Source organism: Scophthalmus maximus, chromosome 21 (assembly GCF_022379125.1).
Source record: "Scophthalmus maximus strain ysfricsl-2021 chromosome 21, ASM2237912v1, whole genome shotgun sequence".
Taxonomy (NCBI): Eukaryota; Metazoa; Chordata; class Actinopteri; order Pleuronectiformes; family Scophthalmidae; genus Scophthalmus; species Scophthalmus maximus.
This window is the reverse complement of record NC_061535.1, coordinates 14680001-14700000: the sequence shown is the minus strand read 5'-3', so window position 1 is coordinate 14700000 and position 20000 is coordinate 14680001. Positions and strand designations below refer to the sequence as shown.

The 20000-nt window shown below is 41.8% G+C and overlaps 4 protein-coding genes across 9 annotated transcripts in view; 3 read left to right on the top strand and 1 right to left on the bottom strand.

Annotated features, from left to right (window-relative positions):
- The window catches only part of lipib (lipase, member Ib), an 11716-nt gene extending 8027 nt beyond the window's left edge, over positions 1-3689 (bottom strand). Inside the window, exons 1-3 of one of the 4 annotated variants that reach the window (XM_047329898.1) lie at positions 3547-3689; positions 2817-2973; positions 397-600 (exon numbers count right to left, since the gene is read on the bottom strand). In XM_047329898.1, coding sequence (XP_047185854.1) covers positions 397-443 — 47 coding nt within the window. In that variant the 5' untranslated portion in view covers positions 444-600; positions 2817-2973; positions 3547-3689. Of the gene's footprint in view, positions 369-396; positions 601-2816; positions 2974-3546 lie in introns of those variants that run through there. The other 3 variants (XM_035618690.2, XM_047329897.1, XM_047329899.1) reach the window with 3 other exon arrangements.
- Positions 3690-3803: 114 nt separating this feature from the next.
- On the top strand, positions 3804-7075 carry si:ch73-264p11.1 (uncharacterized protein LOC100000923 homolog). 2 transcript variants are annotated; one of them, XM_035618692.2, is made up of 5 exons: positions 3804-3882; positions 4086-4422; positions 4878-4941; positions 6129-6297; positions 6373-7075. In XM_035618692.2, the coding sequence occupies exons 2-5, from the start codon at positions 4280-4282 to the stop codon at positions 6411-6413; spliced, it is 417 nt and encodes a 138-aa protein (XP_035474585.2). In that variant the 5' UTR covers positions 3804-3882; positions 4086-4279; the 3' UTR covers positions 6414-7075. The 2 variants fall into 2 exon arrangements, with proteins under 2 accessions (XP_035474585.2, XP_035474584.2); XM_035618691.2 differs by having other exon boundaries at positions 3823-3937.
- Positions 7076-7602: 527 nt separating this feature from the next.
- Positions 7603-17628, top strand: cip2a (cellular inhibitor of PP2A). The gene is made up of 22 exons (XM_035619827.2): positions 7603-7839; positions 8067-8189; positions 9243-9390; positions 9871-9983; positions 10663-10757; positions 10859-10958; positions 11256-11378; positions 11641-11786; positions 11905-11980; positions 12802-13044; positions 13123-13285; positions 13382-13529; positions 13768-13867; positions 13950-14068; positions 14467-14647; positions 14734-14808; positions 15549-15659; positions 15783-15979; positions 16209-16322; positions 16424-16506; positions 16972-17111; positions 17185-17628. The coding sequence occupies exons 2-22, from the start codon at positions 8088-8090 to the stop codon at positions 17329-17331; spliced, it is 2724 nt and encodes a 907-aa protein (XP_035475720.2). The 5' UTR covers positions 7603-7839; positions 8067-8087; the 3' UTR covers positions 17332-17628.
- A 252-nt stretch (positions 17629-17880) lies between these two features.
- chrnd (cholinergic receptor, nicotinic, delta (muscle)) overlaps positions 17881-20000 on the top strand; it is a 7586-nt gene continuing 5466 nt past the window's right edge. For both annotated transcript variants that reach the window (XM_047329920.1, XM_047329921.1), the window contains exons 1-2: positions 17881-18768; positions 18876-19078. In XM_047329920.1, coding sequence (XP_047185876.1) covers positions 19021-19078 — 58 coding nt within the window. In that variant the 5' untranslated portion in view covers positions 17881-18768; positions 18876-19020. The remainder of the gene's footprint in view (positions 18769-18875; positions 19079-20000) is intronic.

Genomic DNA, 20000 nt, shown 5'->3' with positions numbered 1-20000 from the left:
ATTAGGTTATTGATAACATCCTGACATGTTGTCAGGGGAATAATTGCATTTACGTTACCTTGCCTTTTTAATTTAATTCAAGTGCAACAAGCCGGTTCCGCTCGCGGTTTCAGGCTGATGCTGAAACGCCCACTTCAGTTTCTGTGGGACAATTCAGTGAACAACTGGATTTATATTCTGTTATTAGTCGAGTCATGTGACTGAGGGGGCGTGGCCTCCAAAGTTAAGCTCTTTAACTGGCCAGAACATCGTGACCTCACGGTGATCCGCTCCCTGGTCTGCACAGAAACAAACACAAACACACAAACACGCACACGCACACGCACACACACACACACACACACACACACACACACACACACACACACACACACACACACACACACACACGGGTACCTGACAGCAGTGGAGCTGAATGAATGCAGAACAACACGAGCGAGCATCAGAGATGGACGTCAAGGAGCAGCTGGGATCAGAGGATTCCCCCCCACAAAAGAACAGTAAAGATGAATTCATGACGTCATCTGACGCGATGCAACTGAAGCTCTGATTTAACGGACACGCCTGGTCCCACTGCTGCCGCCGGGCCCCGCTCGCTCCCTGTGGACGTGAAATGACATGTGTTCATGTTGAAGTACAGTGAGTACAGGGCGGGATGGGCTGGGTGCCCTGTGGTCAGTCTGCGCAGTCTATTAATAACCATCGCTGGTGGGGCTCCAACTTTTGGTGGCACATTCACCCACCGTCGTGCGTTCAACCCCAGGGCCACCGACATATACAGTATATATATATATATATATATATATATATATATATATATATATATATATATATATATATAGTTACTCTAGTCTATAGTTACTTCAATCTGATGACAATCCACAACGCTAGAAATTTGTGGAGAAATGATTATAATACTTTTTCAAGTTAACAGAAATATTCTATTTTAATCACAACCAGTGTTCAGGGTTTCTTCTTCTTCTTGAGAACACAGAGCAGGATATTTGTGTCAAACAGCAGACAGACGTGAATTGTTCTTCACGTGATATTTTGTTTCTTGACAGCATATTTTAATTATATACACATATAAATATATACATGTGTTGAAATGTTAACATGTATATTAATGTGTTAACATATATATACACACCCACATGTATATACATATATGTACACAAAGAAAATGATCTCCTTGTTAAAGTATGTTCTGACCTTTAACCCTGTTATAGTCTGCTCCTCTCATTAAACCCAGGTTTTACTTCAGCTGAGGTTTATATCTGACTCACGACGGCCAAAAATGTACTTTACACGTTTCTCACGGAGACGCTGCAGCTCGTCTTTTCTTTTTATCTGAGTTATCAGACTGTGACTTATTGCTCATTAAAGCAGAGAAAAGTAGAAACGAAACCTGCTCCAGTGCACAGCGTTAAAGAGCGATACATTCAGCTTGACGAAGAAGAAACCTTCCATCACCTTCCTGAAGTGTAGGAAACAGAAAAACATCCAGTTTATTCAGTTTTTAAAAACCAATAAAGTGACGAGTATTGTAGCGTAACATCACGTCACAGTCGTATAAAAAGAAAAAAAAATGTAAGAGCTGTATTAAAACTGTAACAATAATGTTATAAAAACAGGATCAGCAGAACCAGCGGAGCCTTAACCTCCATCATCCTGCCGTCAGAACTCTGCTGTCACTTCTGTAATGAACTGAAAAAATTATTTGACTGTTAATCCAGGATCGGAGTGATGGTTACGACGTACTGTCCAACTGGTCCGACCGCATACTACAATCTGTGTGTGTGTGTGTGAAAGACGTGGATCATTTGAGCTTTTATTCTTTTATTGCAACACTAACTTTAACCAAGACTCCGCATAGATGAAGTTGAATTAGCTGCTGAGAAAAATCCTTTTGGAGAAATATGACTGATTCATGTCACAAATACAACTGGTTCATAGTTTATTTAGAACATAGCTGCGATTGGCTCTGACCCTTCCCTCATCCAGAACATGGTCAAACCTTTACACCCCCCGCCCGTCCACCTCTCTGATTCAGTGCACCATGTACCCTCAGTCCCTCCGTTTTTGCATCTGTTGAATTGATACGATTCAAAGGAGAAATGAGGAAACATTTAAGCGTGTTCGCATGTGAAATGTAGCCATCTGATTCAAAGCACCGGTCATGAAGTAGTGTTGAAGTGAGATAAGATCAGATGTACCTTCATCGATCCTTGTGGAATTAAATTAAAAAATAAAGATGTTGACCACACGATGGTGCCAAACACCTGGTACTTTTGTACAGTAGATATTTCAGTTGATGAATGAAAACTTTGACCTGCAAGTTCAACAAAGTCATTAGAATTCATCCTCTGCTCCGCAACAGATTTGAAGGCCATCATCCATTCATTCATCCATTCATCCATCCATCCCTCCCTCCATCCTTCCCTCCCTCCCTCCATCCCTCCATCTACCCCACCATCCACCCATTCATTCATCCATCCATCCATCCATCCATCCCTCCATTCTTCCCTCCCTCCATCCATCCATCCATCCCTCCAGTTGTTATGAGAAATTTTTACAAAAAACTGTCTTTGAGTTGTGCTTTTCTGACTTCTGTTGCATACAGTGATAAAAACTATTTCTGGTCTCTGCCGTGTGAAAATATGCAGATGAGACAAAACTAATGATGAATCTCTCAACTCAATTCCAATTGATGAAACTTAATAACCTATCAAGCAACAGAAAATACAGGACTCTTACCTGCCTCCCTAAAATCAAAACATGAGAAAAAGGTTCAAGAAAACAAAATGGCGACTCACCTTTACTCTCCCAGGACCTTTGTTCAACACCACAGCACCAACACGGTCCGTCTGTAGTCAGGGCGATGGCAGAGAGGGTGTCACATCAGCTGGCCTCCTTTTAAACCACTGATGCTTCATTTTTCCTTGATGCTGTCAGTCACCAGATGAAGGGACCCTTTAATGACAGAGATACAAGCCAACAATGAAACAAACACTACCACACAGTGAATCCTGCACAAAATAATGAACGAAGCGATAAACATCATAAACAGTTAGTGGATTTAAACAGCGTACATCTTTATAATACATCAACAAAACCCTTCTTTCAGTTCTTTACATGTAGAATAAAGCTGAAAAAAACAGATGCATCTTAAATAACAACATAAACAAACATGATAAGGATAAATTCAGTCCTGCCAGCTGGTACAAAACACAGGATGCCAAACGTTTGTATCGGTTTAAAAAGGGACTGCCACGACAGAAGGTCAACGAAACAAATAAGTCCGTTTCTCTTGGCCAATGAGAACGGATGGTTTTCCCATTTAAAATTTTTGAATATTAAAACGAAAATGTATTAAAACCGCCCACGGTTTTAATACACACTCGCTGACTTCTACTAATAAATGATAATAATAATAATAATTTATTGGCTTTATAAAGGGCTTCTCAACTACCCAAAGCGCGACAATAAATTTCGTGTGATGTTAATAAATAAGAGAAAACTGAAGGCAAACAATGTGAAACTCACCTGCGTCAGTGTTTGCAAAGTTAAAAGAGTTTGACTCGACTATACTTTCGTTTTCGTCTGCTCCTCCCCACTGCGACTGTGTGTGTGTGTGTGTGTGTGTGTGTATATATATGTGTGTGTGTGTGTATATATATGTGTGTGTGTGTGTGTGTGTGTGTGTCAAAAGGAAAAGGACGCGTCATTTCCAACGACAGTTTAAGTTCGCGGGTGTATTAAGCGCTTCCACCAATCAGAGACGTCGATGTTACACTGAAGGATTGTGGGTAGTGTAGTATTTTCCAATGACATCGCGAGTAACAACAAGGTTGATTTCATCCGGACTTGTGGCTTCTACAGGTTCATTAGCATCGTTTCACAAGCTCGTAGCTTGTGGCAACCCTGTCATTTTACCGTAGGCTTTAAAAAATAAAACATATATATATGTGTGTGTGTGTGTGTGTGTGTGTGTGTGTGTATATATACACACACACACACACACAGACTTCCTGTGCAAGCTGTCACACCAACTCAGTGGTTTTTCTTCTCACTTCTTCTCTCAGTTGTTCATGTCTTCGTGTCAGCTGCTGACTTGGCCTCCTCACTTGCAGCCACTCTGCGTCAGACCCACCAGACCTCAGGTCACTTCACGGGACCTTCCATGGCACCGGCCGGGGGCCCTGCAGGGCGGCTGGCCAGGGGAACGCAGGTGTTCTGAGTGGTGGTGGATGCCCTGACGTTTTGCAGTCTCCTCGCCATGGCTGCGGCTCTGCCGGTGTGCTTCCACGGCGCCATCAGCAAGAAGGAGTGCGAGGAGCTTCTGGGCCAGAAGAACAAGGATGGAGCTTATCTGATCCGAGACAGCGAGACCATTCGGGGGGCCTTGTGTCTGTGTGTCTAGTGAGTTCTCTGCTCTCTGAACTGGAGCGTTTGATTTGGTCTTTTTCATAATTTTACATGTAATATTGTATTACTCTTAATTTGGGACTTAAAAAAAAAACTGTACTTGGATAAGCTTAATATTACTATAATTATTAGTATTGGCACTAGTATTAGTTTATGTTTTCATGTAACTATACATTTTTACCAGTGTTTCTAGATATTTTCATTTAAAATTTCAAAGACAAAAACTGTTTTTTTTTTTAAATTGTTCAGTAGAAACATGCAGAAACATTTTACATGACCACGAAAGATTCAAACTGGGTCATTGAGTGGATCATGTTCCAGTTTGAACTGGTTTCTATGACTCACTAGAATCATGTTTCATTTATTTATCTTTTGTTTTAGATTTGTGAAACCAATCAGGAGTGGTTATAGTATAATTAATGGTTGACATTCAGGTTGTATCTTTGCAGTAAAAAGAAGGTGGTGTATACCTACAGACTTCTTCAGACATGCACTGGACAGTACACTCTCCAGGTACACACACACACACACACACACATACTGTACATAAGCATTTGCTTTTGCTTTTGTTAAGATTTAACTTAATCTGTTAAATGTTCGGTGATATCATATGTCCATGGCACAAAGTTTAGTGTCGAGTACTGAAAGTTCAATCGATCTGATATCTTAATTTTTTTTTATCTGGGAAAAACTTGTATGGCAACTAACTTACGTCATGTTGATTGAAATTTCAAACTGCTTTATAAATGACTTTATATGATGGCAATTGGATGATATATTTACATCATTAACATGTGGCAAATAAACAGTCTGATTGATAAAGGCAGTTGAGTTTTTGACTTAATTGAGATATCTTTAATAACAATTTCAATCAGAATTTATCTACTTCAATAACTACTGAGCATTGTTGTTTTCATGAAAGAGGATTTATTGCAGGACTGTTGTGTTATAGACCATTAGAATTAAATTGGTGTACCTAATAAACTGACAGCTGACTGTTTGCTGTACTGTAAATATAACCAAAGGCTCAATGTTCCAGGTTCCGCATTATTATCATTATACAAATACAGGATTGTACAATGCAATGGAGTTTAAACACCCCAAGTCAAATATTAGATTTTTTAAAAATAAAATAAAATACAAAGTATAATTTAGAAAGTAGCATTGAAGATAAAAAGAAGAAGCTACGTTATTATTACAAGGGAGATGCAAACATGGATACCGTATAACAGGAAGTTAGAATAAAGGTCTTGTATGATAATATGCACAAAACACAGTCACAACATAACAGTATACAGTGTTTCCTCAAGGTTCACTATGGTCCACTATATTCCCCCTCTCGGGACTGTATAAGTGTTACCGCATGGGAGTTTGACCATAATAATCTTTACCTCACCCACCACCGAAATATTATCCTGCTTGGCTGTCTGAAGCAGATGTTACACACTGAATAAGGATACGGACATTTCCCACCTGCGAACACGTTAAAGATCTTAGAGACAATAACATGCATATCTGAGGTCAATGAGAAATGAAAAATAATCTGTATTCTTGTTCTCTTACTACAATCAAATATTAAACACAGACCAAGTTTCACCTTCAGTGCTACTGCTACTTTTTCTTTTCCTTCTTTGATTATTATCTATTTTTTCCTCCCAGTGTCTTTGTCTTCTACTGTAAACTGTGTTTCCCCCCTTCAGGGGAGCGAAGCGTTTTTTAAGACCTTGGACGATCTGGTCCGAAACTATAAGAGAAAGAACCAGGGCCTGGCCATGCACCTGCGGCACTCGGTCAAACGGAAGTCGGCCTTGTTGATCAGATACCCAACACCACCGCAAAGACCACGTGCAGAAGAGGGCGACTATGCGAGTATGTCTTTTTTTTCTCTCTCACAGCATCTTCTTTGAGTCGTGGTGTATTTCACCCTCTCTTCTTCCCCTGTAGACGCTTCGGACCCTGACTACGTTGAAGTTTACCCTGAATAACTTTGACTTCAAATACTTGAAGAAAGTGGAGGAACTATCTGCACAAAGGACGCGAGATGCACCGACTGAATCGAACTCAGAAGAGTGAAGAAGAGAAAAACAATTGGACAATAATGGAGACATGAGAACAGAGATCTTTGTCTGTCTGGTCTGTAGTTTGATAGTTTTAAGTTTAGTGGCAAGTCCACCACTTCGGCCCAGACTGAATTAACTCAACAACTATTCAGTGGATTGTTGTGAAATGTGTTTCAGACATTCATGTTGACCGGAGGATGAATCAATGTACACATTTTCTTGGTGATCAGCCGATTTTCTCTCTACTTTTGCCAGAAAGTTGACATTGGTAGTTTGGAACTGACAACTATTGAATGGATTTCCAGGAACTCTGACACATAGTTCTCCTCCTCCTCGTCATGTATGAATGCCACAACATAAGTGAATATTAACCTCTGCCGGTATTTATCTCTGTCAGTTTAAAAAAAAATTGTGATTATGAATATATGTCAGTGTCAAGTAGAACAGTGCAGCAACCCCACAAACCACAGATACACATACACAGTATGAACTTTTTAAACACAGGGCTCTTGTATTGGATTGCACACAGGGGGGCTGAACTAGAATGTGGTTGACCAAATAAACCAGAGAGATTACATGATTAAAAAATGTTGAATATTTTATTTTATTTTATTTTATTTTATTTTATTTTATTTTATTTTATTTTATTTTATTAATTATATTATATTATATTATATTATATTATATCATATTTTATTTTATTTTTCATTTTATTTTATTTTATTATATTAATTATATTTTATATTATTTTATTTTATATTATTTTATTTTATTTTATTTTATTTTATTAATTATATTATATTATATTATATTATATTATATTATATTATATTATATTATATTTTATTTTTCATTTTATTATATTAATTATATTTTATTTTATTTTATTTTATTTTATTTTATTTTATTTTACTTGTATTGTTTTGTTTTGTGTTGTTTTGTTTTGTTTTGTTTTGTTTTGTTTTGTTTTGTTTTGTTTTGTTTTGTTTTATTTTATTTTATTTTATTAAATTCTGGCAGAGTCTGGCACCGCCCCTCGGATGACGTGGCTTTCTTGGCTTATCCCAACAAATAGGGGGGGGGGGTGTTGGGTGCTTTCAGTAAGTTTAATTTATAAAAGAGTCAAAGTTAAACTTTCCACATGTTTTTTTAAATATTATATATTCACCAGTGTATACATATAAATGATTATTTAACATCACACATCAATCGGAGTTAGTTTTATCGATACAGATTTGTCTTCCGCCCCCTCCCGCCGACATGGTGCGTTCCTCGCCTGTTTGAAGTTCGGAGCGGGAGGAAGACGCCGGTTGTTGTTGACGTTTCTCCGAGGGAAGACGAAGTAACACAGGTAGTCTGCGACGAGCAAGCCCCGACACATTCCACGTTGTTGTTTGATAAACACGAGCGACGGTTTAAATGAACGAGCCACTTTGACACAACTTGTTTCAGGCGCTGTTGTCATGACAGACGTGTTAGCTTGTTAGCTTGTTAGCTTCCCTTTAGCCACTGAGAAGATGTCAAGATGGACGCTGTTTGGAAAGTGTCGGAGCTTTCTCGAGTTTCTCTCGTTCTTAGATCCGCAGGCTCGGGGAGAGGATGGACCTGACCACTTGTTTGAAGTCCCTGTTGTCGGCGATCCAGCAGTACAGAGGCGGCAGGACGACACAACACGCAGCGCAGCTCCAGAAACAAGTGGAGGTGAGCGAAACATGCATCAGGTCAAGTGTTGAGTCGGAAAAAAAAGATTCATACGAAGGATGATTTATGATCTTTTAAGACGTCAGAGTCGATGGATGGATGGATGGATGGATAGAATGATAGATGGATAGACAAATATATAAATAGATGGATGGATAGATAGATAGATGATAGATAAATGGATGGATAGATAGATGATAGATAAATGGATGGATAGATAGATAGATGGATAGACAAATAGATAGATAGATAGATAGATAGATAGATACTCAGGTTTCTAACTTATTTATTTTGTGGGTTAGGTCTCTTCATCAGACAAGAAGAAAAAAACACACATCTTCACCCTGATCTTTTTTTCTTCTTTTTTGGTTATTGTTCGGATCGTCAGTCGATTAATCAGTAATGTGCAGATTAATAGAGTGCAACATATCCGACTGGTGAACTACAGTACAGAGGGGGTTATTATGAAATAAGGCAGTGCATATAAGTACCATCATAAACATATAACTAAATGTTTTCATTCCATTACAACTGTAACAATACACCAAATATAGTAAGTGCTGTCTAATGCAACAAATAGTACTTTTATTTTGGAAACCGTGTTTGAGAGATTGTTGGTCGTTTTGGAGATTGCAGTTTGGTGCTCGGGTGATTTTGTATTTTTGTATTTTTTCCTTACCAAAACTAATGAAGAAGAATTGCTGGACACACGACCACAGAGTGGAAAAAAAAATGAATTTATGATCAAGACAAGGGGTGAATGAGGTGAATTTGATGTGGCTGTCATGTGCGGTGATCATCAAGCCCCCTCATATAAAATTATATTCCTTTTTTTTTAGCCTTCATATTACAAATCACAGGCCAAAATATTGGCACAGATGTTTCAGATTCTCAGAAAGTTGTTTGGAGTAATGTCCCGACCGTCTTTATGTCTGTTTGTCATACCATACATATTCTTATACATATGCACTTTACATCTAATTTTCTTTATTGTGCAGTTTGTTTCTCTTATCGCTCTTCAACCTGCCGTCTTTGTCTTTTTTTCTTTTGCAGGAGGTTTCCGGCCTAAAATGTGACCGGCTGCTGTCCTCGGGCCAGGTTTTACCCAGCGAGTGTGTGAGTGGACTGGTGGAGCTGGCTGGAAACCACAACACCAGCCCGGCCCTGACGAGCGCCATCGTCTCCCTGCTGGCACAACTAGGTACTGTGCACCTGTAGACGCACCCACTCACACACGCACACACACACACACACACAGACACACACACACACACACACACACACACACGTGCCGTAACCTAAAATAGAGCCTGACTGATATGAATTTGGGGGTGGGGGATTCCAATATCGATATTAGGGAGTAAAACATTTTCGACACTTACACATCGGCCGATATATATATTTACATATATTTTAATCTGTCAATAATTCCTTAGATGTCAAAAATATTAATGACAAAGAAATGTAACCGAGGCTTGATATTTTAGTTTAACCATAAACTGTATCATGAATAACTATAAATAAAAAGAAAACACAAATACAACAAGAATACGTAGAACAATTTCTTTTTCATAAAATGCAAATTTATTTCGTTTTTTGTGAAAAGTTTTAACCAACACTGACACTTACTGAAGCATAATCGTTGGACTTCCCCCACTTGTACACTGCTGCTCCCCTCCAGCTTGTGATGACGACAGTCGGGTGATGCTGCACAGCAGCTACAACCTCACCAGCACCTTGGCCTCGGTCATCCACTGCCATGGGGCCACACCTGGAGAGCCACTGGTGCTGCAGGTGAGTACCTCGCAGCACACCGCTTGGTGTCGCATTGCAGGTTATGACTACATCCTCTTCTCTGTACAGATTATTGTCAGGACACATTTTGAGCATCACAATGAAAAGAATCGAAGTTCAGGTAGCTTTGCATTTGTGGTCTTTCTAAATTATATAATGTTGGGCTGCAACTAAAGATTATTGTCATAATCGATTAATCTGTTACTTATTTCTCAATTAATCGTTGAGTTGTTCGGTTCATAAAATGGTGATAAATGTTAGCCAAAGATATTCAGTTTACTGTCCCAGAGGAGCCAAGAAACCAGAAAATATTCATATTTAAGAAGCTGAAATGAGAGAGTTTTAAACTTTTTTCCATTATGAAATAGTTGGCGATTAATGTAGCAGTGGATTACTTATCGATTAATTGTTGCACCTCTAGTTGAATTGATTTCTCCTCTTGAAATAAGTCAAGTTATAATTTGTATATTGTTGTTTCGCACAGTTAACGCAGTAATAGAGCATATGTAGTAATGTTGCACCTGGGGGTGGATCGTCCACGAGCCAGGGGGTCAGCAGTTCGACTACATTGGCCCCCTGGCGGCTGTCAATAATGTGTGATTGAAAGGTGCTGTATAAAAATGTGTGTGTGAATGGATTAATGTGACCAAAATCTTCGTTAAGACATTTTTTTTTCCAGTGTCTGCAGGTGCTGCAGAAACTCACGTACAACACTCGCATCTTCCAGTCGACAAACTACATGCATGAACTCGTCGCTTTCCTCATGACTAACATGTAATCCCCCCACACACACACACACCTCCAGATCAGCCAGTACCATACAATGAAAGAGGAGGGTCGCTATGTAACCCTGTTACGCTCTTTTCGAAATGCAGCCAGTCGCAGAATGAAGACATCATCATCATGCCCTGCCTCGGCCTCATGGCCAACCTGTGTCGAGACAACCACTCGCTGCAGAGCCACATCAAGTCTCTGGTGAGTGTTTTTTAACTTGTTTGCACGAGGCCCTGAACAGGAAGTCCAAAGCACAATACATCAGCAGCTTGCGGCTACATGGATGTGACACCTCGTCTCTTATGTTGTGTGTGTGTGTGTGTGTGTGTGTGTGTGTGTGTGTGTGTGTGTGTGTGTGTGTGTGTGTGTGTGTGTGTGTGTGTGTGTGTGTGTGTGTGTGTGTGTGTGTGTGTGTGTGTGTGTGTGTGTGTGTGTGTGTGTGTGTGTGTGTGTGTGTGTGTGTGTGTGTGTGTGTGTGTGTGTGTGTTGTGTTTTTAGGACAACGTGAAGCCGTTTTATCGAACGCTGATCAACTTCCTGGCTCACAACAGTCTGACTGTGGTGGTCTTCACGTTATCCATACTGTCCAGCCTCACACTGAACGAGAAGGTTGGAGGAAAGGTAAATGGGGGGAATCGACTGAACGTTTATTTAAAACCAAGTGACGGCAAATAAAAACATCTTAACATCTTCAATTTCAGCTCTGGATTCTATATTTTTTTGTCTTAATCTCAATTATTTAGGGTTAGGGTTAGGGTCATCCGCACTATTGCGGATGATGTAAGATCATTAGCAAAGAGGTTTTGTCAGCAATGCATCATCTTGTAGCCGTGACAGTTTTCCCCTCATCATCTTCTCTCTGTTGTGTTTTTGTCGCCGCCAGCTCTTCGATGCAAAAAACATCCACCAGACGTTCCAGCTTGTGTTCAACATCATTGTGAACGGCGACGGAACTCTGACAAGAAAATACTCCGTGGATCTTTTGGTCGACTTGTTGAAGAACCCCAAAATAGCAGACTTCCTCACCAGGTACACACACACACACACACACACACACACACACACACGTCTCGTTTAACCTCAGTGGTTGAGTCTGCGGACTGTGAATTGATATTGATACCATATTTCTTTCCCCTTCCATTGCCAGGTATCAGCACTTCTCAGCATGTGTGTCTCAGGTTTTAGGGCTGTTACAGTCAAAGGACCCCGACTCTGCAGCCAAGGTGAGACGAAAGGAGCCAGGCGGCTTCCACTCGACATGACAACATCACGCACGCTTTACATGTCTTCATATGGCAAAAAAACAATGTCACATGGTTAAACAATGACAGGAAATGGTGGCGGTGACAAAACAACCACAGCCTCCAGCTGGACACAAATTCAGCACATTGTGATTTCGTTCGTTTCTTGAAGCTACAACTCTGGAGATGTTTTGAGGCATGAACTCTGCAAAATTTTCCAGAAACTTGGGTCTGGACTTTTTCCAGAGTTTGTCTTTCCACATAGCAGCAGGAGATTGTCTGAGTCGGACGTGTTCAAGCGACAGGAACACAATTACCGGAAAAACCTTCTGTGGCGTCCGTGTAGAGCAGCAGCAGCAGCAGCAGCAGGAGGAGGAGGAGGCAGTGCATGACGATAACTCCGCTGTGGGAAGCAGATCTTTAAAAAACTTTACGGATATTGTCTAACATGGGCTCGCTCTTGAAATTATTTTACAAAGCGGCTGGCAGGAAAAGTTCTGGAAAATGTCCGGACCTCGTCAGTGCCTGTCTGAAAAAACAGCTACTGAGGCCTTGTCCGCGAGATGTTTTAACATTGGGTACCCAGTGTAGCACGCAGGTTTTCAAGAAATACAATATATCAATCGTCTTCCAATCCAAGAAAAAGCTGATAGTAAAGAATGAATTGTGTCTTTAGAAACTCTGAAAACTTGAATCCTGAATTTTCTTCTTCTTCATCGGTTCACCTGCCAAAGATATTCTTGTTTTTATCAACTTTGGTCTTTGATGTGTGATGATGCCCTGACCTTCTGTGTTGTTTGCAGGTTTTGGAGCTGCTCCTGGCCATGTGCAGTGTCTCGGGTTTGCGCTCGCTTCTGTGCGAGGTGGTTTTCAAACCAGCCGCGGCCAAAGTCAGAGCGGGAGGCCGACGGCAGGGGCCCGGACCGGAAGCCGGGGGCCGCAAGGCAGAGTCTGGCCTCGCTCTGGTGCAGTGGCTGAGCTCGCCTGTGGAGGGCGCCGAATCCTGCTCCCTCCAGGCCCTGCACCTGCTGCATGAGCTGCTGAAGGTACAGTGGAGTGGAACTGTTGTCACTCTCTGAATCCTATCAAGTTCTTCTTTTCACGTTTTTACTTTTTCTGCTCAGGAGGCGCTGGGAGCAGAGAGTGGAGCCGACCGTGTGCTGGGATTCGTGGAAATGCTCCTCCCGGTGTTGTTGGGGCTGCTGAGGGGCCTCGATCCCGCCAAGGGAGATGCTCACCTGAGACAACACTGCAGCCGCGTCACATACGTGACCAGTTTGCTGCTTGATATCCTTTACACGACGTCGCCGCTGCTGCTTTTTCATTGATTTTATTACAAATCTTTGTGTTTTTCTGCTTGTTCTGAAGCCTTAACTGCTCCACTCCTGTGCACCGAGGACTCCACCCGGTCCATGGTGTCCCGTCAGGTGAGCGCTCAACTCTGCCTCTCGCAGGCCGAGTCCCTCCTCTCCTGTTGCCGTGGCAACAACCCCCTCACCAGTCTGCCTCCCGGCTGTGACAACGATCTCAGGTGAGTGACGGATGGAAGTTATGACCTCCCAGGTAAATAATGTACAAACTTTTTTCTCGGTCCCTGACTGCACACCGTTTGAAATGATACAATGTTCTGTTTTCACCAAGGTGTGTGTCTTTCTGTCTTTCTGTCTGTCTGTCTGTCTGCCTGCCTGCCTGCCTGCCTGCCTGCCTGCCTGCCTGCCTGCCTGCCTGCGTGCCTCTGTGCGTGTGTGCGTGTGTGTGTGTGTGTTCAGTCAGGTGTGTGCAGAAGCTCTGTTGAAGACTCTGGAGTTGATGAGCAAACTGAGGGAGCAGGTGAAAGACATGGAGACCAGCTTCTATAGGATGCTACAGGTAAACGCCGAAACACTCTCCTCCCGTGTGCAGCCGTTTTCCTCTGGAACTCATTTGTCTCTCGGGCTTCTTGTTGGATCAGGACCAGAGGATAGTTACTCCCCTCTCTCTGGCGCTGACCTCCAGCCACAGAGAGCGCGTGCAGACCGGACTCTCGCTGCTTTTTGAAGCCACGCCCCTCCCGGACTTCCCCTCATTGGTGTGAGTCACATGCTGGAGGCCAACACGCTTATTTATATACGTCTTGACGCATTATTAAATTATGTTTTGTCCGGTTCCTCTGGATCTTTGTCTCAATCAATTTCCTTTAAAAGGGATGTGTGTTTCCAAAGAAAGACATGAAAAATGTATTGTTTTATAGGAAATTAAAAGAAGAAAAATGACCTGAAAGGAAAAAAAAAAAGGAAAATTATGATTCAGGTTGCAGCCTCTTGTAGCATTTGTCCACTTGTGTCAATCCTTCAAATACATTTTTTTCACATTAATGGGTCAGTACTGGATTATTTTAATGATTTAATATTGAGTTGTTTTAAAATTTGAATACGGTGAAATTACAGTTGTGGAGAAAAATCTTGTCTTGTCTCTCCCACGCTTTGAAGTCTGGGAGAAAGCATCGCTGCCAACAACGCCTATCGGCCGAGGGAGGCCGAGCTTTCCGTCAAACGCGTTGCGGTGCAGGAAGTCCCGTCCCCCAGGACCAACAGCAGCCTCCTGGACTCGTCCGGCGGTTCGAGCTGGGGCGTGCAGAGTCTGGTGGAGAAGATACAGAACGGCCTGGAGGTAAAACCTCGGAGAGATATGCCTATCTCTTCAGGATCAAGCATTATTCACATAAAACAATCAAATTATTATATATTTTTTTGCAGCTGCAGGAGCAGGTGAAGGACTCGCACGTGTCCGAGATCATCGACGTTTATGCGCAGAAGTTCTCGGCGTTCGCGGTGAGTCTGTTCGTCAGATGTTACTGTGTCAAATACTTCATAAATGTATGTATTAGATTTTAATTTTTTTCTTATTTATAAAAGTTATGTCTTATGTTTCTCAACCGTTGCACTTTCACAGCAATAAATTCTGCTTTATGGATTTTTATGTTTTCTGGTAAACACATTTTAGATTATAATAATGTATCTACAGTATATGTTGTGATGAAAAAAATATTTTGCTTGTGATAAAAGACATTCAAGTTACTTCATTTCTGGGCACAAATTTATTTTTTCACAAATATATTTGTGAAAAAATCTGTCTGTGTTTTTTTAGTTCATGGTGACTTAGAGTGTCTTATTGCGTTTATTTTACTTTATTTTTTCTCCAGTTTTTCACCCAATGTATGTGTTCATGGGCAAATGTAATATTATTAATAATCCAGGGCGTAACCAGCACGAATCTACAACCTCAGATACGATTGCAATTTATTTGAATTGTCAGATTTTTGACACAGTGTCGACAAAATCGGAGCCTCATCGGCATCACAACAGGACATGTTTTTGTTTTTTTTGCCATGCCCTAATTGGGAACCTAAGCACAAGAATTGCAATGGTTGAGACAACAACAGTTTTCATTCTGTAATTGTGGAGGTTTCATGAGTCTTCATTGATTTGCGAGGTCGTGACGGTGACAGAGTTTTTCCTTGTAGACAGAAGGGTTTGTCTCAAGTGATTTTCCTTTTGTGTCTCCTGATCAGTCTCAGGAGAGTCGCCTGCAGGACTTGTTGGAGGCCAAGGCTCTGGCTCTCTCTCAGGCCGACCGTCTCCTGGCTCAGTATCGCTTCCAGCGAGCTCAAGCCGAGGCTGAGGTGACATCATCATTTATACTTCATTTTCAAATATTAACCATAGGTCAAGACAGTCTCTCTCTCTCTCCCTCTCCATTCACAGTTGCTGACATGTATTATCTCCCGTGTTTCTCCGACCTTCAGGCTCACAAGCTGGGCTGCCTGCTGAAGGACGCCGAGCGGCGGCGCGAGGAGCTGCAGGGCGAGCTCGGTAGCCAGGTGCTGGAGGTGCAGCGCTCCAAGGCCGACATGGAGGAGCTGCTGCAGCACAACGCCAGGCTGCAGCGGGACTCCGAGGAGCACCAGGCCCTCAAAGGAGCCTACAACGCCCTGCTCAACAGGTCAGGGGTGTTTTATTAGCGTTACTGTGTCTGTCAGATTATGCAAAAAAACTCCCTGTAATATTGTGGAAGGGTGGGAAATGACAGAAACAAATTTAATTTGGATCAGATCTGGATAAATGGAGATGATCCGTGAGCCTTGGGGGAGATATGGCTCTCCGGGTGCCCTTTTTGATTAGTCTCCTTTAATCACAGTTTGACAGAATGGATTTTGTCGTTCTCTTCGCAGGTTGAATGAGAGCGAGCGGCTGCTGACGGAGCAGCAGGTCGCTCACGTCTCTCTCACCAAACAGAGCGACGCTCTGAGGAAGAACCACGAAGCGCTTCAGCTGCAGCACGAGAGGTAATTCATCCCTGCGTCTTTCCTCTTATCGGAAACACTGACACTTCAGTCGGCAGTCAAAGGTTCAACCTTGTCTCTTTTTTTTCGTCTTTCTTCCTCAGGACGGCGTCCGTGTTGGAGGAGAGAGAGGAGGAGATCCGATGTCTCCGTTCAGAGCTTCAGCAGAGGAACGGTGACATCACAGGTCGGTCCGACTTCCACACGTCAGATTGGTTTGGTTGAAAAAAAGAATCAATATTTTAGCGGTTGAATCCTGTGTCTCTTCATTTATCTCTTTTTGAAAACCAACATCCTGGATTTTTTTACGTCTACATCTGTTTGACGACTCCTACTCATTCTGTCGTCCAATCAGAAAGCTCTCTGGAGTTTCTCCTCGTGACTATATTAAATGGTGCCAGTTAGCGAGCGGAGCACAGGGGCCAACACTGCCCCGTTCATGGTTTAAATGTGGGAGGTGTTTCCTATTATACTCAGTTAATAATCACGGTTCCGAAACAAAATTTTGACTTCTCGGTAGATTTCCCATACCATATTTGACATCTGAGTACAAATAGCTAGTTGTTTATTTTCGTAAAAATTATTATATAAATATGACTTGACATTATTGCGGTGAAACGCTTGAATACTTTCTTGCCGACGTTCCTGGCAGGTCTGCGTGGTGAACTGCGAGCCGAGGAGGAGAAGGGGAAGGAGAGGGATCAGGAGAGGAGGGACCTGGAGGAGACGGTGGACGTACTGAGGAAGGAACTCAACAAGACGGAGCAGGCCAGGAAGGACGCCAGCATCAAGGTAAACGGGCGTTACGGCGTCGCCGTGACTACTGTACACCGTCGATCGCTGTAGCGTTTCCTCTCTCTTCCAGGCGTCGTCTCTGGAGCTGCAGAAGAGCCAGCTGGAGGCGAAACTGAAGCAGAGGGAGGACGAGCTGAGCAAACACTCGTCGATGATCGCCATGATCCACAGCCTCAGCGCCGGCAAGATGAAGAGCGACGTCAACCTGTCGCTCTGACGGACCGCCGGCGACGCAGATGAGTGAGGGAGGGAGGGGAAAAAAATCAACACAGATTCTTCAGACTTTATGGACAATAATTCTTCTTTTTAAACCTTTATGAACTTTTTTATACTACATAAAAGTACACAATGAACTTCAGCGCAGTCTGAGATTGCTGTCCATGTTCACGTCTCAGACTTTTGGACTTCCACTGTACTGAACAGATATTTTTTAGATTCAGGGTGATATGAAATCTTTGTACGTTTGTCTCTGTGTTTTTATCGTTTTGCTAAATAAATGATTAATCTGTATTTGTACTGGATTCCTAAGTCCAGATAAAATGTGTGTGTGTGTGTGTGTGTGTGTGTGTTTGTAGATTTCAGCGCTGATGAAATAAATTTTTTTGTAGGTGACCTCCGACTGCAGCCGCCTCATCTTGAAAATACGTGTTAACTAAAAAAGTGTCAACGACCGTAACGTAACGACCGTAACGTAACAACCGTAACGATGCAAATCAAACACCTTCATCCCTGTACCCTGTTTTTGTTTTGCTCAAAAATTGATTTGTTACTATTGACTACCGTAGTTTTGATTTGTACATTTCTGTCGTGATCTCCTCCAGTAATTGATGTAGATCATCAACAGAACGAAAAATACTTGTATCGGCAGCAAACCAACCAGTTTCAACACCTTCGATACATTGCTTATTTATGTCATTGATATATAGCATGAAAGGACCACACTTCACTCGGCAACATCAGGTAAGAACAACATCCTCATTTCCACCGGCGTCTGAGATCAAATGTTTTCCTTTAGCTGTTTGATGGCGAAAAATGTCGGAGCGTTTGGGAAGTTGTTGCGACCAGGTTTTTATAAAGGGTTCATTTGTTTAGACAAAAGTTCTGTGCAACGGGAATCTTCCTGTGATGTTGTATGATTTTTGCTTTACATAGAAATATTCTAGATCCTGAATTTTTAGAAGAAAGTCTGAAGGTACACTTTTAGTTTTAACGCACGGTGTAAAACGTCACCAGGTGAGTTGTGTTCAAGGTTGATGTCTTTCCTCGTTGCTATAATTTGTTCCACTTTCAGCGCAAAGGCTAAAACATTAATTCGTTTGCCATTATGATTTTTTTTTTTGCACAAATCTGTATTCTTTAGTAAAACTTATAATTGTATCTTTAATCATCTTTACATCTGAATTTAAATTCTTAATAATTAGGTAATAAAGTGACCAAAATTTATATTGAGTGAGACCCAAAATTATTTTTTCAACATATTAAAGGGGCAATATGTGTTTTCTTTATCTACAGATCTGTGCTTTAGTCCTCCGGCAGTAGGTCAGTTTCTTCATGGAATACATTCCTTCTACATGTCCATCCACTGACCCGGTCCAGGAGGAGTCTGTTGATGACCTCGCACCTCTTGTGGGGTCATTTCTGTTTCCCCTCACAGGTTTGTTGTGTCAGTGTTGTGGAATATTCTTCAGGACAAGTTTTGTTGTTATGATGGCTTCCCTGTATCTGACCTTCCCTTCCAGCCTCCTCCTGTTTCCCGTACAGACTGGAGGTGACAGCAGCCGGCTGCTGTGTCTCTGTCTTTCTATTTTCTCTCTGCAGCTGCCGCCTGTCACTCACTCACTCCCTCCCTCTGGCAGAAGGTCGGCGGGGATCTGAACCCCTCGCTTCTCGCCACCACCAGTCAACCATGAAGCTTCTGCGTGCAGCACTGGCCTCCGTCTTCCTGCTCACTCTGCTCTCGTCCGGTGAGTTGTTGTCAGCTCTTTCTAATCCGTCCTGACCTTTTTTGCTTTTGTCCAAAGTGTGAGTCTGGTATATGCTCACACGAAAACATTATATTTTATGTCCACAATATACAAGCTCAGCCGAAAAGTTGTTTCTTGCATCCCTTCACATTGAATTTGTACAAACTCTGGGAATCATCCGTCTACAGTTGAGGGGATAAAAGTTTATTTGGCAACAATTTTGATCACCAATTCATTTGAATATTTTTTGAAAAGGCTAAAGGCCGAAGAATGAACTGGATCAAGCTCCTCAAATTGAAATGTTTGAGGGTTTTTCTTTTCGGTTTGATGATCACATCTTGGGCTTTGGAGGCTTTTTTACCTGACTTATTTTCTGTAAAAATTAATAAATGAATCATGGAACCAATCGTCAGGTTATTTCAGACTGACAATAAGTTGGTTACAGCCCAACATTGTAACTTCTAAGTAAAGAATTATCGTTCAGCAATATGAGGGTTAACTATAAAATAATAAAATGTAAACAGCTGAGAGGAACCTCCTCCAGTGCACATTCATGACTGGGCTTTGATTTAACAAAAAGAAAATCAATAAATCCATTAACAAACAAACAAACAAACTGGACGTGCGTCGTAGGGAAACGTCTGCCAGTTACAGTACGAGCGCTGTAGAAGGAAACTGGTCTCACGGCAGCTGCCATGGTGGACTGAAATATGAGCTGCATGAAAGCATTCTCACACACACACACACACACACACACACACACATATATGACAACAAGCATGGTTTGTGTGCGCAGTATATCCACAGAATGTAAACTGAACAACACCATTTGAAGGTTAAATCTTATTGGTTTTTTTAATAATAAAAATTGAATCAGTTCATATAAATTAATGATTTTATATCTGTTTTCTTCTACATTAGG

Coding starts and splice junctions, on each gene's coding strand:
- si:ch73-264p11.1 (XM_035618692.2), top strand. CDS start 4,280: ATGGCTGCGGCTCTGCCGGTGTGCTTCCACGGCGCCATCAGCAAGAAG. Junction 4,942..6,128: donor CTGGACAGTACACTCTCCAG/GTACACACACAC, acceptor TCCCCCCTTCAG/GGGAGCGAAGCGTTTTTTAA. Junction 6,298..6,372: donor AGAAGAGGGCGACTATGCGA/GTATGTCTTTTT, acceptor CTTCCCCTGTAG/ACGCTTCGGACCCTGACTAC.
- cip2a (XM_035619827.2), top strand. CDS start 8,088: ATGGACCTGACCACTTGTTTGAAGTCCCTGTTGTCGGCGATCCAGCAG. Junction 13,286..13,381: donor CGTGACCAGTTTGCTGCTTG/ATATCCTTTACA, acceptor TAACTGCTCCAC/TCCTGTGCACCGAGGACTCC. Junction 14,069..14,466: donor CCGGACTTCCCCTCATTGGT/GTGAGTCACATG, acceptor CACGCTTTGAAG/TCTGGGAGAAAGCATCGCTG.